This window comes from Berghia stephanieae, chromosome 8 (genome assembly GCF_034508935.2).
Source record: "Berghia stephanieae isolate SIO BIC M18660-M18661 chromosome 8, UCSD_Bste_1.3, whole genome shotgun sequence".
Taxonomy (NCBI): domain Eukaryota; kingdom Metazoa; phylum Mollusca; class Gastropoda; order Nudibranchia; family Aeolidiidae; genus Berghia; species Berghia stephanieae.
The window spans coordinates 577,663-594,392 of record NC_088367.1 but is presented as its reverse complement, the minus strand read 5'-3'; the positions used below and the strand labels follow the sequence as shown (position 1 = coordinate 594,392).

The following is a 16,730-nucleotide window of genomic DNA, read 5'->3' as shown; positions in this document are numbered from 1 at the left end:
GTCATGCTCGTCAAAAGCAGAAAACCCCACATGAACCCAACCACAACCGAGCTATTTCGGTCAAGGACAAGGGCAGAAAGCAGACGTTACAAAAGATAAGGGGGTAAAAGTAGAAGAAAGCATACATCTCCTGCAAGAATGCAGGAGGCCCTCCCAACCACCCACCACTTTTAGCTGACTCTTACAGCACAAAGTTTCGGGGTAGGAATCACATTAAAAATCAGGCCACCACTACACGACCACAATTCTTAATCCTTTCACAGCTAGATTAGATTTCACGTCAAATACGAGTCGATCCTGTACAGTTTTCATCACAGATTAGTCTAAAGCGCGCTCGAGTCGCATCACATGGACTATCTCTATGTGAAACTGCATAAGTCAGTCATGTATAGACAAAAGTACGTTTGGTTTTGGTTCAACTCAAACCTAGCCATGAAAGGGTTAATGGTGACAACTTAAAATGTGGACGTACCACTGCAGCTATAGCAGTAGTAGAGTAAGCTACCCAATTGCTGCTGGGTGGACAGGGGGAACCGGATAAAAATTCTGGCTGCAAAGGGACTCGAACCCGAGACCTTTGGCGTGACAGTCCAATGCTCTACCAATTGAACTAACGGGACCCCCGCTACTAGAGCTATGAATTACCATAATTCATCAAAAATTAAGTCACAAAATGCTATTTACATTTTATATTTATTTGTGTAAAGTGACAAAAAAAAAAAAAAGACATTATTACACAAAATATCATGGTCACACAAAAAGGTTCATTGTTTGATCATAATTCAATAAGATTTCAAAATAAAACAAAAATCCCAGCAATTTCATTACTAGTTCATCATTAATAGTTATTACAGAAGTCTGTTATGGCGAGACTGGATTTTACGTCATTCATCATTCAATCCTCTACAGTTCAGAAATTAGCCCCTGTGATGCGACTCGAGCCCTCCGAGTGCTCGAGGTGAAAGCTGTAGCGGATGGAATGATGTTTGACGTGAAATTCAGCCTAGCCAGGAAAGGGTTATACTTATACACAAACATATTTGCCTCTTTAAAAAAATCACACAAGTTAATAATGACATTGTTACTGCCCTGTAAATAAAATAAATTTGTTAAGAACTTGACGGCTTTTACACATTAGCTTCTTTTTCAATTGTTCAGTGTACAGTTTACCAGCATAGAAATACCTGACCTGAATATATTTCTCAGCTATTGCTTTTAGTAGAAGAATCAAATGATTCTCAATCCCCTCATGATCAAACATATGGGAATGAAATAATGTAGAAAAAACGGGTTTATTGACGAAAGACTTCATGATGCTTTGCAAAAGCTTATGGCAATCATATCGATTGAAATGAAAATGATCTTGACCTACAGTTGCAACATATTTTCTGAAATGCTTTTCAGAAATTAAACAGACATCAATAACACCCTTAGAAGGAATTTGCAACCCTCCTTTGTTCTTAAGAGCAATCAAAGAATGTATGTCAGATAGCTCATTTTCAACTAATGCATTTGAACACTGTTCACAAAGAATTCTTTGTTTCAATTTAAATGCAACAAATCCAGCCATGTAGACGACAATTTTATTTGAACAAGTGGACAACTGATCATAGTTTACATCAAAATCAAATGAACTACTGCTACTGATATCACTACTTTCACACACCTCTTCAGACAAGACTCGGTTTGTTGATAAAGATGCATTGATTCGAATCCCAGAAGGTACATCACGGCTTAAATTCTCTCGGCTGGAAACACTTAGAATGGGTACGGATTCCAGAGGCAAACAGTTCCCTCTTTTCACTTCTTCAATTTCATTGTGCGTGAGGAGTTGCTTGTATGCTTTTGAGAACTGTCTAGCTGTTGGATTGTTATTGCAGCCTCCCATACTTCTTACCTTACCAAAAAAAAGTTCAATGTGATCTTGACTAAACTTGTAGGTCAATAAAAATTTCATACATGAATCTTCAGACATTACCAAACGTCTGTAAATGGAAATAACACTATCAATACAAACAAGAAAACCAAGAAAGCCAGACTTTCTTCTACTGGAAACAAGAGACATACCATTAACAGATAATGTCATGGACAAAATATAATTTTTAACTTCTGAGAGAGAATTTTCAGTTGCTTCAAAATTACATTTACTCAATGGGGATTTCCATCCAAATGCCTTCATATTTCTAGAATTAAGGATATCAAACAAACAATTAAACATTTTCAAAAACTTAATAGTTGCCTCACATCCTTCAAAACCAGGGATATTTTCTTTAAGACAAAATTCAAGAAGAAGAAACTGAATCACTAAGAGTTTGAGCAGCTAATTTTACATTCATTTTTTTCTTAAACCATTGCACATGACTTGCTTGTAATTTATTACCCAGGTGCAATCCTTCTCTTTCTTGTAACTCATGTAATAGTTCAATATAGTCCCATTTGATAAAATCATTACCTACACAAAAAGACTTTTTTTCTGCAAAAGTATTCCTTACCAATTTCAACATATGACAGGCATCAAGAAAAACATAAATAGGCGAATCAGTAACAGGATGAGAAAAGTATGGCTTTATTTTATCACTATCTACAATTACACCAAGAGACTTCAACATAGACATATTTGATGGACAACCGTCATGTGTGATTGACACTATCTCAACACCTACTTCATGTAGTTTTTTAATACATGAATTCAATAAATTTTTTCTTTCCACCCCATTCAAACCATCTAATAAAAAATACCCAACAGGCAATTTCCAACTGCTATTTAAGCATACTGTCATAAAAGTTAGAGCTTCCTTTGCTACGGGAAGATTATCATCATCAATTCCTGTACCAACATCCACATAGCCATGATACTTGCTGCCATCCCATTCCACATGTTGCCTAATAGACATTTCATCCATGACAAGATTACATAGAAAAGGTTTTGCAACCTTTGACAGTTGTACAATATTGGAAAGAAAAGTAAAAGCTGATTTAGTAAAACCAGGTGACCCATCCACAGTTTTATACCACTTAGAAATAGTTTTTGGATGAGGAAGACAAGTATCAAAAGCTTTTCTTACATATCGATAAGCTTTAGGGGAGTAAAAATGCAATGTCATAGCAAAACTTCTAATTTCTGGAGAATACTTAACAGGTACAGACATATTTTCCATCTTCGCTAATTTCCGTTTCAATAAATCACCAACCCCACCCCCACATCTTTCTAAAATATCTACACTAGAGTCACTAATCATCTTTTTGTTTCTAAGCTCCATTACTATACTTTTTAAGTCTGCATTTTTAAAAATTAAACGTCTTTTCGACTGCTGAAGCATTTTAATTTTCTTTCTGCATGATTCTAATTTATGACTTTTATCTTCTAGAGCTCTTTTAAAATTTTGTTTGGTTGGTGTATCAACACTCGTAGAAGTAGAAGGGATAGCAAGATCATTTGGCAATGGAGCATTACAGTTGTCTGAATTAGAAATGGAAGGGGAGGCTCTCTTTGAGCTGGCGGTTTTCTAGCTTTGTCCCCCGAATTTTGATAGTAAGAAGGAAAAGACAAAAAGATAGTAGGTACTGCACCTTCTCTCAATCGAACAATATTGACAGAAGTTCTGTCAATGCATTTCTCCTCAAAGTGGACAGAACAGACAACAGTATATTTGGAGGGAATAAAATTTTCCCTTCTTATGGAATTTATCCACAGCTTTCTCCGCTCTTCATCCTTGGGGAATCTGAAAAAAAACAAAACAACAACACATTGTTGTCACTAATGTCTTAAAATAGCATTACAACATTATTGGTCACCTGGTAACATTCTTACTGTGACTGAGTGAGAAACATGGGTGTGCTATTCTGTGTGGTAGCAAACCATTTGTTCGAATAGCACTGTTGTTGATACAACCAAGTGTTAACCTTTTATAGCTAGTCTGGACTTCACGTAAAATATCATTCGATCCTCTACAACTTTCACTGAGATATGAGTCCTGTGATTCGCCTCAAGCACTAGAGGCACATCACAGGGACAAATCTCTACGTCAAAACTGCAAAAGACAGTCATACATCGACAAAAGTAGGTTAGATTTCCGTTCGGTTGAAATGTAACCTAGCTGTGAAGGGGTTAAAACAAGGCTATTTTATTTAATGCACACATAAGGTTGGGAAATGACTTTTGCATATCAACAAGACCTTGTTGCTTAGCAAGTAATGTAATCCTTTAGACGTATGATCATAAATGTTTTAGTTAGCAATAAAAGAAAAGTACTCACTTGTGAAAGGTGATTCCTGTACCCTTCTCCCTCTCAGAGCGATTGGTGCAGCCAAATGCGCAACAAGCAGGCATCTTTGGTTATTCCTGTAGAACACAATGAATAATTAATATGGTTCAAAAATATTTTCCAAGAATGAGTGATAGGTCAGTGTGATGAAAATGTACAACGAATTCTTTTAGACAGAAGATGAAATAAACGTTAGATAGTAAAATCCAACCAATCTTAAGCCTTTTACGGTTAGGTTGGATTTCAACCGAACCGAAATCTAACCTACATTTGTCGATAAATGACTGACTTTTGCAGTTTTCACGTAGAGATTAGTCCCCCATTTTGAAATTTGATGCACACATAGACAGCAAATGAGTTGGTACTTTTCATCTCAACAAGACCTTCTTGTAGTCTTGTAGCTGAGCAAGTAATCCTTTGGACGTATGATCACAACAGTTAGCAAAAAAAGAAAAGTACTCACTGATGGACGGTGATTCCTGTAACACTATCCTTATCACTGCGATTAGTACAGCCATATCATCTTTGGTTAGTCCTTTCGAAGTGACTTTTCTCACCCCCCGGATGCTAGTCTTCATAATAGTACACCCCCCGGATGCTAGTCTTCATAATAGTAGTCCACAATTGTTGTATGTTTAATCCAAAGGTTGTAATGCAGTAATTTGTTAAGTTTCTTGTCACAAGTTGCACAATTAAAAAAAAAATCAATCAAATCCAAATCACAAAAAGCCGGCGACGTTTTTTTCGGGAATCCAATCGGCCGGGGGGGGGGGGGGGGGGGGGGTGGGGAGAATACAGGCAGCCTAGTCCTTTAATTCCTGTAGAACAAAATATTTTCCAAGAATGAGTGATAGGTCAGTGTGATGAAAATGTACAACGAATTCTTTTCGAGAGGAGATGAAACATTACTATTAATGTTAGATAGTAAAATCCAACCAATCCTAACCGTCCAGCTTCAGCTAGAGCCAAACCAAGGCCAAGGGTGACGAAACAGTCTCTGATCATCGAGAGTCAAAGTCAAAGGCTTTCCGTCAGTAAAATAATGTCGATCTAAGACTAATAATAAATATCGCCTTTACCATATACATCCGATAACTAAAACAAATGAAAAAACGATTAGACTAGAATCTATACTTGTTTTAAGAAAATCAAAGTGGCTGAAAACTGAAAGTGAAAGTGAACGTGCGGCCGTGCCATGCCATAGCCACATCACATTCACAGGGAGAGATATCTGAATTCGACTCAACTTAGCGATCAAATAGTTTTATTTCATCTTTAAACATGATTTAACTGATAAAACGTATTTGCAAACATAATTATGAAACAAATTTAAGGTTGATACTTACTTGGAAGGAAAAACATCCACTGATCATCTTGATTCGGATGTCCACCGATGAGTGAATCACCGTAACTACGGCCGTAACGCAGGAATGTTTTGGTATTCCCAATATGGTAGTGTTGGGTTATTTGATCGCTTTTACTCGATCGACGACCGAGCGCCAGGCCACGAGTCAGTGCTCGATCTCAATGCCGGAAGAGCGAGTCAGTAAAACGATCACTCGATCGCAAAACGATCAAACGGGTTGTGAGCTTGAGACGATCTTGACACGTGAGACGAGCTTGAGACGATCAGGATTCGAGCGAGCGGAGGGGTAACGAGTGTTTCGAATCATTTCAAATTCAAACGATCACAGTTTGCCATCCGATACCAATCGCCAATGTTTGCACACGGTAGTCTGTGGTTCTTCCACAGCCCTCACTCCTTGTCAGATGTTAGTGTGTCTGGGTGGCAGTGGCAGGGAAAGTCGTATAGGTGTATCACGCGTGTGTGACAAGACTTCATTAAACCTACTAAAGTTTGACTATCACACACACACACACACACACACACACATACACACACACACACACTAAGGCTATTTCTATGACACACACGCATCCCTCTATCAATGAACACTCCTACAGTAGTGCGGCTATGTGGTCTAGTCATGACGTAACTATAGTACTCTTGTCGGCCATGGGTCTAGTGCATTATAATGGTCTAGTGGTATGACACCCGTGTTCGGATCGGAAAGTCCTGGGTTCGAGCCTCGCGCTCGGTGCATAGTTGAGTCTTTGGACAAGGCTCTTTACTCACATTCTCTCACCGTACTCAGGTGTAAAATGAGTACCTGGCCGTTAACAGCGTTGTCTTTGTCTGAAAAATTGTAATATCGCCTAACAGGCGGCATGTCCCGTCCTACATATTAAATGTTGCTGTTGACCGGGGACCCCTTTACAAAGCGCTTTGATCACATTTAGTGGATATTGTAAAGCTCAATTTTTTAAAGTAAAACATTAGCTTTGAATATGGAATGTTTCAATTTTAGATGCCTGTGTATTCTTTGTTAGTTCCCATCATCATCATCATCATCATCATCATCATCATCATCATCATCATCATCATCATCATCATCATCAGGGGCAGCGGTACGGTCTTTGGTTGGCACCCGAAAGGTACCGAGTTCGATCACCCGCCGCTGAGTGTTCTTGAGCAAGTCACCTTGCCCTAACTAAATTTGCGGCGCTGCACTGCGGCTATCGCTTGGGTTATTCCAGTCTTCCCTTAGAATAGACCCGAAAGACGAATCTCCCCTATGGGATGAATAAAGGGAATTATGTTTAATTTATTTATCATCACCATCATATCAGCGGGATCATCATCATCACCACCACCACCACCACCACCCTAATAATAATGGATAAAATAATAATCAACACATTTCAATGTAATAATCAATCTAAAATCAATCAGTGCTCCTAAAAGACCCTTTGATTTCTTTGTCTAATTCGTTCCATACTTTTGGAGTCCCGACAAAGAAAGCTTTTCAGCTAACTATAGTTTATATATGGAAATATTAATCAGTCGTTTATATTGGAATCGGAGTTGTCTAGCAGGTGTATTAGTTCAAAGCGCATTTCCAAGGATTTACCATGCTCAATGAACTTCACAATATTTAATTTAATTTATTCCTCCGGCACGCCATATCGACCATACATCCATTTCGTACAGAAGGTACCGATTTACTCGCCTATCCTGCTTCTTTGGTTTGTGATTGTATTTTTGACAGGGGATATTTTTTTTCTGTAAATCTTCTGCCTGTTTGTTCTTGGTTATTTATAATTTAGCTTATGATATCTTTAGGTTATGATTTTGATTTACATTTGTACTATTTTTGTTAGATTGCTTGTTTTTTTGTTTCAGCGGTCTCTCATATAACCTCAATTGTGTTGGAAGAGACCTAAAGCAACAAACAAACAAACAAACAAAAAAGGTACCGATCGCTGTTTGGAGTCTTTTTGTATTAAAGCTCTTTACAATACCCGTCATTGCTTATAAGATAAGAATACATTCACACCTGAGTCAAGTGTCTTACACACGGACTTAACGTCTGGATCACAATTTTCAACAATCACTGTCACTCATCCGGCCATTGACAAGGCTTGATTTTCTGACAAGAGACACCGTACCACTGAGCGACCGAACAAATAATCACCATCTGCGCCATCGTCATCATCATCATCATTATCATCATCCTCATCACAGCCGTAACAGCCAGCAAAACCACAATCATCATCTTCGGGTCCGGTCTATCCGTGTTGGGGGTGGGGGTGGAACCTGCTAAAGTATTTCATTTTTTAAACAGAAACACGATAATCATCATCATCATCATCATCGTCATCCATTGTCGTCGGCATCGTTATCATCGTGTCCGGGCAATCCGTGTGTGTCTGGGTGTGGAACCTGCTAAATATTATTATTATCTACCTACCTAATAAAAACACACCATTCTTGTTCATTTATTTTTTAAATAATGAAATGAAAGGCACGACCTTTCCCGCACACACAAGAGGCGATGACGACCAGTGACAAATTATGGGAGGTGGGGGCGGCCGACAACTTTTGGCGCGACATAAATATGAAATGTTGAGGTGACAGCGGGATGATGGTGGTGGGAGGGGGGGGGGGGGGTCTCAACCCTTCACCATCGACAACTGTTTGATGGTGTGTGTGTGTGTGTGTGTGTGTGTGTGTGTGTGTATGTGTGTGTGTGATGCGACGAACGATCATAATCAAGGCTGCCAGACAGCCAGATTTCTTCTTGCCCAAGTAGTCAAATAGACCCCAAATAGCCAAACACCACAAGCATTCTGACTCCCTTGAAAAACTCATTGGTTTTGATTAACAAAACAATCGACTACAGTTGGATAAACTTATCTTTTCATTTTTTTTAAATAAAAGATTTTTTTAAAAAATGAATAATAATAGAAAAGCGTTTCTTAGTAACCAATTTTGAACTTGGCCATCTGGCAGCCCCTATCATAACCAGCTGCAGTCAAGCCAGCCACAGACATAAGAGAGGGAGGGGTATGTGAAGTTTCCTGTGGCAAAACGAGTTGCTCGTGTTTTTTTTTTTCAAACGAATCACTGCTTGATGACGTCACTGACTCGAAACCCGCCCGAAACCCGCTCGATTTTAGATGACTCGATCGAAAACCCGCTCGATTTGATAGTTTCAAACTCGACCCAGCACTACAATATGGCGGAAGCGGCCAACGGTTGGCTTCAGTATTATGACGTCATCTTCCTTCCATCTATTTTTATTCCAAGATTTCAAGTTTTTCCCCAGATACCGTAGGCTTCACATTTTGTGAGTAGTCGTTGATGCGGGACTTTGTCGAACGAATTTGAAAAATCGAGCAACATACAATGACAATCGACTTGGTTCCCGCTGTTTAGGCTGTCAGCTCGTTCTTGAACAGTGATTATCAGTTGGCTTTCTCATGATCTGCTTTTACGGCTTATTGAGATATCTTCTATTGTATATTGGTCCCATGCCGTTGTCTGTGAGACCGAAGATTTAGCAGCCACTCATTACACAGTCCGTCTTATATTGAGACCCGATTTCAAGTTCAAGACGACCACAAAGCGATCCGTAATAAACCTCAAAATATATTAATATTAATAATACGATTAATATTAATAATATTATTATAATTATAGTAGACGACCTCACGACCTGATCCGCTTGGGTGTCCACATACTATATACTGTGATTTTTATGCCGCAGTTGTTATCAATAATCTTCTCTTCACAATCCACAATTTTATTGTTAAAACAACAACAAAAATATTAGGGATTATCAACGTCGTTGTCTGTGAGCCTTTGAGGGTCTTTAAAGACAATTCCAAAGCTATCCACAGCAGGTCTTAACATAGACTATCGATGACCTCACGATTGGATCCGCAAGGTTGCACCCACGCAATTCATATATAATACCTGATATCAGATCAACAGATCACATTCACTTGATACAAAATGGCTCCTTCCAGGATGAAATCGTGCGGCCAGTAAAGTGTATGAATGTTTGTCACTTGATATACATTAGACAAGCAACTTTAAAAAATAAATAAATAAATTTAGGAAAGCCCAACAAGTACTTCCTCTTTCCGACATTTCTCTATTTTGTTTACTCCCCCCCCCCTTACTCTTCTACATTTTTTATTTGTGCCCCCCCCCCCCCCCTCTCTCTCTCTCTCTATCTATCTATCTATCTATCTATCTTAGCAATAAACAAATTGTTACAGTTAATCTTAATTTTTGACAGCAATGCTTGGTATCGAATTTGATGGCGATGGATGTACTGATGAGTGAAACACTCCAGGACTTTTTCCTCGAGCTCCTCGGGACACCAAACAAGTTCGAAGAAACAGTGCATTGCTATGACGTTTGACTGGGAAGGGTAGGGGGCAGTGTGGCTCAGCGGTGTGGTCTTTGCTTCCTACCCAAAAGATACCTAGTTTGAATACCCATGGTGTTATGTGGCCGTCAACAAGCCACCTCTTTCTAGATCAATTTGCGGCGCTGGCTGCGGCTGACACCTGGATTATTCCAGTCTTTCCTTTGAATAAACCTAAGATAAATGTCCCAATGAGGATGAATAAAGGAAACTTTATTATTATTTACTTTATTGATATTGACATGTTACAAGGTGTGTGTTGTGTGTCCGGGCGGGAGGGGGGATTGCTGTATCACAACATTCATTTACCTCCGTAGCCAACCATTGGCACATCATCTCGCGTGACATTGAAATTGGAAGTAATGGCGAAGTGATTAGAATAAGCAGAGGTGTTATATAGATACACACGATACACACATAAGTAACTGTACTGTCAATATTACAGTAAGTTATCCGTTTTATCAAAATCAAGGGGCGCAATTTTTTAAAAACCCACCTTTAATTAATTAAATTTTGCGTTGGCTGGGTGCAATTAGTTTTAGGAAAAAACTGTTCGAGGAAGGAATGGGGTAATAACAAAGAATAATAAGGGAAAAAATCGGGACATCTCAATGAGTTCGAGGAAACCTTGCTGGAGTGAATTTCAAAATTTCACTCTTGACATCCCCTTAATTTTGGCCTTAGAATACATACCCCAGAATGAGATACTTTTACCTTTTACTTATTCCTGGTCTGGCAGCATTTTGGATTGAAAGTATACCCAAGATCAGCTTGATAGGGGCATCAGTGGAATCCCAATACAAGGTGACAATCACCAAAAGAAAGTGAAAAGCGGGTTGTTATTAATACTCAAGGAAGCTTGTATTTATTTATTTTTTGTTTACCAGGAGGCGCTCAGTTGGTAGAGCACTCACTTCACAAGCAGAGGAATAGAAATCGATCCCGGGTGCGGTCAAGATTTTTTTCTGACCCCCCTGTCCAAAAACAGTTGGGACAACCGCACTAGCCCTCAGCTATTCATCAGCCGAATATTCCTCACCAGACTGGGCAAGATCCTGCCATGCCACAAAGATTGACCCTGAGCTACATAACACCTGCCAGATCATTACTGGTAACTTGAAACTGACTGCAGTTCCAGTCCTCCATCGGCTGACTGGCATTGCACCTCCCTATTATTCGAAGAGCCACCTCCAAAGCCCAGAAATACAAACACTAAATGGACCCAAGGCCACATGACCACAATCCAACGGCAAGTAGACTGAATTCGAGAAAGAGCTTCATGATGGAAGAAAGCATCAACCCTGATCATGCAGCTGTATACAGACTTTCCACATGGAGGGACTGGGACACTCATGCAAATGAAGCTGTTGAAGATCTGAGAGAACTGCCCTATGGAACTGAGCATCCCAGGAATGAATGGGTAACATTGAACAAAGCACAGGCAAAACTCAGGAGAACATCTGGAAGCATGAAAAAGTGGGGGCTGGCTGAGACTAGCTTGTGTACATGTGGATGCCCAGAGCAGATGACGGAGCACATCCTTAGAGAATGCCAGGACGGGCCCAGCTGCACTTTTTGGTTTTTGATTTTTAAAAATTTACTGTTTGTTTGTTTATTGTATTTTTTGTTTTTTTTAGGTCAATATCCCTATACCTGTTTATTGTCGTATTTAAAAGACGGAGATGAATCTAAATTTGCAAAGTAGCGACAAACATTGGGTGTCTCCCATTCCTTAAGTTAAAAAAAATAAATAATAAAAAATAAATTAAAAAAAATTAAAATATTGAAACACTGAAATTATTCATGAGTTTTAATGTTTTATTTTTCACCAGATACAAGAACAATTCAATGCCATAATTAATTACTATAAATTGAAATATTTACACATTTTGTAAAAGCAAAATTTGGAGCAATCAGTCCTTGTGGCAACCCTTAAGTCGATTTGATTTACTCCATTTATACGTCTTAACTTCTGAAAACAAACAAGAAATAAAACAGTGCGCTTATTTACTCCAATTGTCCATGATTAGATGTCAGATAGCCTGGACTAAGACTACCAAGTCAAAATAAATCTGGCATGGCGGGTTTTTGCATTGCTTGTGGCGCAAAAATATCATTGATTTGCATTGTGGCCGCAAAATCTGCAATTTTTTGCAAATTTTCGAGATTTTGCAAAGAAAAAAAAAGACGATTTTTTTAATTCTTTTAATTTGATAGCTTGTGTAGAACGTGAAAGATTTGTCTTCCTTTAAACTGGCGCTGTTATGACCTTACATTTGTTACAAGCGCTGTGAAACTCTTAAAAATAAACAAATACCATACCTTTCTCTTTCATGAACTCAATATTTTTTTTTAGGAAAATGAATCGCAAATCTTGCAATTTTTTTTGCGAAATTTTTTCAAATTTTGCTGTTGTTCGCTTGCAAAATTTGGGATTTTATTTTGCAAAAAGCCGCCATGTCAGATAAATGAATAAAAATTTCAATAAAATAAATACAATACAGCTAAAAATATTTTTTAAAATCCCACATCGAAATGTATGTGCTCAGTGGAATCCTGATAAAGAAAGTGAACACCGCCAGACCATAAAATATTGGTTAAGTGGTGGAACACACTTAGAGAAAGAACCGAAAATTTGGGACCAATAAGAGGTGTTGACTTGCAGAAGTTGACTTTATGCACTGTACATTTCTTAGTCTCAGGCTAAAATTAAGAAGTCTGTAAGTAACCATTCTTCTACATCTTAAAACTGCTCACAAAAGATGGCTTTTACATTCATCATTCAACAATATTTCAGTCTTATGTGCAAATGAAGCACCAAGAGGATAAGTAAGTCATAAGTCATTCAACAATATTTAGAATTTTAGAATGAGATGCTTCTAAACTGAAGAAAAAAGAAATTAGACCATAATTTTACCTACCTGCTCCAGCTTCTCCTGTGACGTCTTGGAGAATCTGAGAAGCTGCGACTGCGAGATCTTCTTCTTGGGAAATATTTAAATATCCAGAGTGGATAATCTAAAAAGGAATGAAAAAATAATCATAACATCATTTCACCAAAAGAAACTTGGAAAACACTCAGACTACTTACCCTGTTTTATCCATGCAATGGATCCACCCCAGATTTAATTGAATAAAATGTTACATTTTCTTATTAAAATTTAGCAATTTGTATTCACTCACCTAGCTAGTATACTATTTTCCAAAAAAAAAAGATGGTAAAGAGGGTGTATATGAAAACCCAAATCTCACAAGTAATAATAAATTCCAACGCTAAAAACACAACTTACTCATTCAGAGCTACAAATAAAGGGGAAAAAAAAGATTATTATTTTCTGAAACTGAAACTGGAGATTTTTTTTTCCATGTCACCTGACTCTGGAGACAAGTAAAATGTTTCGGGGGAAAAAAAGAAGAAAAATAGAGAAAGAATGAAAAAATAAGAAAAGAAAAATGAAAGGAAAAAGAATAAGAAAATTTCTTATCCACTTACCTCTTAGCAAAATCAGTTACAGTTGTTGGGAAATACAACTTTTAATATTGTCTTAGCAATTCTACCATATTTCAAAATAGCGACTAAAAACAGAGGATATTCTGGTATGTAAAGGTGTTCAAAAAATTATTTTTTTTAAGTTGTAAAAAAATATTTAAATAACAGTATGCTTTGATCATTGTGAGATGAAGAGGATAGGTATAAGAATGCATTCGGAGAGATAGGATAAAAGTCTTTGAGACAATGACAAAAGATGAGAGATGATATAAGTGCAGACGTTTTCAATTTCAAGCTTCAAGTATTATAATTGCTTTCAATGATTCATAGTTTTTTCAATAGTGGAGGGGGAATTCCTGTAAAAATCATTTGGCCCAAAGGATGTGATGGGTCAATTACTATCTTTAAAAAAAATAAATGAAAACCTGAAGACACATTGTAAGATAATGTTTGGTGAGCGTACATTTATCACATTTTTAAAAATATATAAGAAAATTTATCTAATGAAACGGTTTGATCTCCTGGTCTATATTGACGATAAAGAATCACAACAAAGGTAAAAGACAAGTTTCCTTACTAACTTACAATGTCAATTAAAATAGGAAATACAAGTGCACGAGGTAAGGGATAGCAAAATTACATGTAAAGAGGACATATAAACTGGTCTGATTACAATGTCAAGAATAGAATAGAAATTTAAAAAACCAAACAAAACAAAGATAAAAACACTAACAACAGCAACAACAAAAAGAGAATCCAATATTTTGACTTTCAATATATGTCATTTTGGCTTTCATAAAAAAATTTTTGATTAAGATTGATCTGTCTTACCAGGAACTTTTTTCTGCGTACAATGTTTTTCATCAGCACCATCCTTACAATCACGGTTGTCATCACAGACCAGCTCTTTTTTAATACACTTTCCATTGGTGCATTCGAACTCTGAAGGCTTACAACGCTCACAATTAGCCTCATCCGATTCATCATCGCACTCTGGATACTGATCACATCGCCAGACTAAGGGAATACACTGACCATTGCCACACGTAAACTCATTGGAGTTGCACGTTGGAGGTTCCCAGCATGTTTTCTTGTCAGTCTTCAGCACCATTCCAACTGGGCATGAACACTGAGTTCTGTTGAGCTCTGAGATAAAACAGATGTGAGAACAGCCACTGTTGTTGTTGAAACAGGGATGCCAATTAGTGGGGACAGTGTGCTCCACAGCTATGAGGCCAGAGAGTCTATTGAACTTGGTTTCTCTGACCCAGAGTCTATCAGACCTTGTCTTTTTATGGATACGCGACACAACTTTCTTGTCAAACCAATAGAGGAACTCTCCAAAGAGTGCGAGGCCTCTTGGATATCCAGGCTACATGAGAAGGGAGAAAATAAAGTAAAATTTATAAAGTCAAATTAAAACAATAGCGGAAGCTAATGAAAAACGATGAGTTTCACCCTCACAAAGAAAAAAAACAAAACAAAAACATTTTTTATAAAGGGCAGAAATAATCCAACTAACAATGTCAAAAAACAAAGGAAGGGTTTAGAAGTGGATAAAATTTTTTCCGATATTCTAAAGATTTGATAAATTTATAGGCAACTATTTTAAAATTTGTAACTACATACTAGATGAAATGCTGGGTGGGGATCCTGACCTCCCATAGTGGGCAGAGAGGTACATACTATGCCTTCTATCCCCTTATATCTGTTTTCCAACATGCTTTCTGTCTTTGTCTCGGAATGAGATTACTTGGTTTTGTCCTGGCGCTGGCTGGAGTCCTAGCTGGGAGGGAAACAGTCAAATGCGTAGTTATTGTTTTGGGAGATGATATTTTTTTCCTTGTAAATCATCTCTCTGTTATGTATTATTATTATTATTTTGAATGTATAATGTAAGCATTTGAGTGTGTTCCTCTATGTTGGATTTTGTGCTTGTGTCCGGATGAGACTTGTAGGTGATTTCAAACTGAGTACATTGGTGGTATGCTCTTGGAATCTACATCTGATCCCTATTTGTTCCCAGTTCCCCTTTGTCTTACTTTTTCTTGGGTGCTTTAATTGTAATTCTAGAACTTTTTACTATCCCATTTTCTTCCTTTTTACTGGTGCTGATATAACCTAAATGTGTTGCAAGCGCCGTAAAACCCTTAAAAACAAAACAAACTAGATGAAATGGCTGATTTTATAAATAATATGGAAAATAGCGATTTACAATAATAACCACAGGCATAATATGATGCACAATTCTAGGGCAAGGTATCAATAGCATCATATTGTGAAAACAACAACATGCACTAGACAATAAATAAGCCATTCTGGTGCTTCACGCTAAGGATGGTGCAAACCTTACAAATGCGCAATTTTAATGCATTTATTTGTTTTATTATCTCTCCATGTTCATTGATGTCCTGTAAAACAAACAACAAGGGAGGTTGGGAAAGTGGAGCTCTCTTTTCTTTTCTAATAAAATAAACAAATTAAAAAAATCATCTAATATCTTTCTCTATGACTAACTTGACCATCCACGAGAACGATACGATTGCCTCCAATCAGATCTGACATTTCAATGCGATTTAGTCCTGAGTCAGCCCAGTACAATTTGTTTTCCCGTTTGTCAATTGTCAAAGAATGCGGATTGCCCAACATGTTCTTCATGATGATGGTGGGGGCAGTGCCATCCATCAAGGCTTTTTCAATACGTGGTGAGGCACGTAACATGTTGGTGTAATACATAATACTGAAGAGAGAGGAATGAAAAGAAATTATCACTTGAGGCAAAACAGTTTGAGAAATCGTCCTTTTTATCATCTTGACAACATTCTAATTTTAAATTAGATAAAGAAATCAAAGAGACCCCTGAGCTCAGTACTTTAGAAAACGTTTGAAAATATTCCTATTCAGAAAGGCTTTTGAGTAGCAATAGTAATTGCGTTTTCTTCTACCTATTGTCTTTGTATGTGCAGCGCTTAGAGCACTTTGTGGATTCTGTGCGCTGTATAAATTAATAGGTACATTACATACATATTCTCAATCTAAAATGACATATATAGGGTTTTTTTAAAACCGGCAATCAAATATAAATGACATCACCAACACTAATATTATAAACGTCATATGGTAATGATCTACAAATGAATATGAAGTAAAACCGATTGCCAAATTAAAGACAAATAGATAAAAATCTGAACATTA

At 37.5% G+C, this 16,730-nt stretch overlaps 1 protein-coding gene across 1 annotated transcript in view; it reads right to left on the bottom strand.

Moving 5' to 3' along the window:
- The window catches only part of LOC144977978 (low-density lipoprotein receptor-related protein 6-like), a 218,783-nt gene that overhangs the window by 53,205 nt on the left and 148,848 nt on the right, over nucleotides 1-16,730 (bottom strand). Inside the window, 2 exon segments of the mRNA XM_078923386.1 lie at nucleotides 14,367-14,907; nucleotides 16,053-16,275. Of these exon segments, the coding sequence (XP_078779512.1) occupies nucleotides 14,367-14,907; nucleotides 16,053-16,275 (764 nt within the window).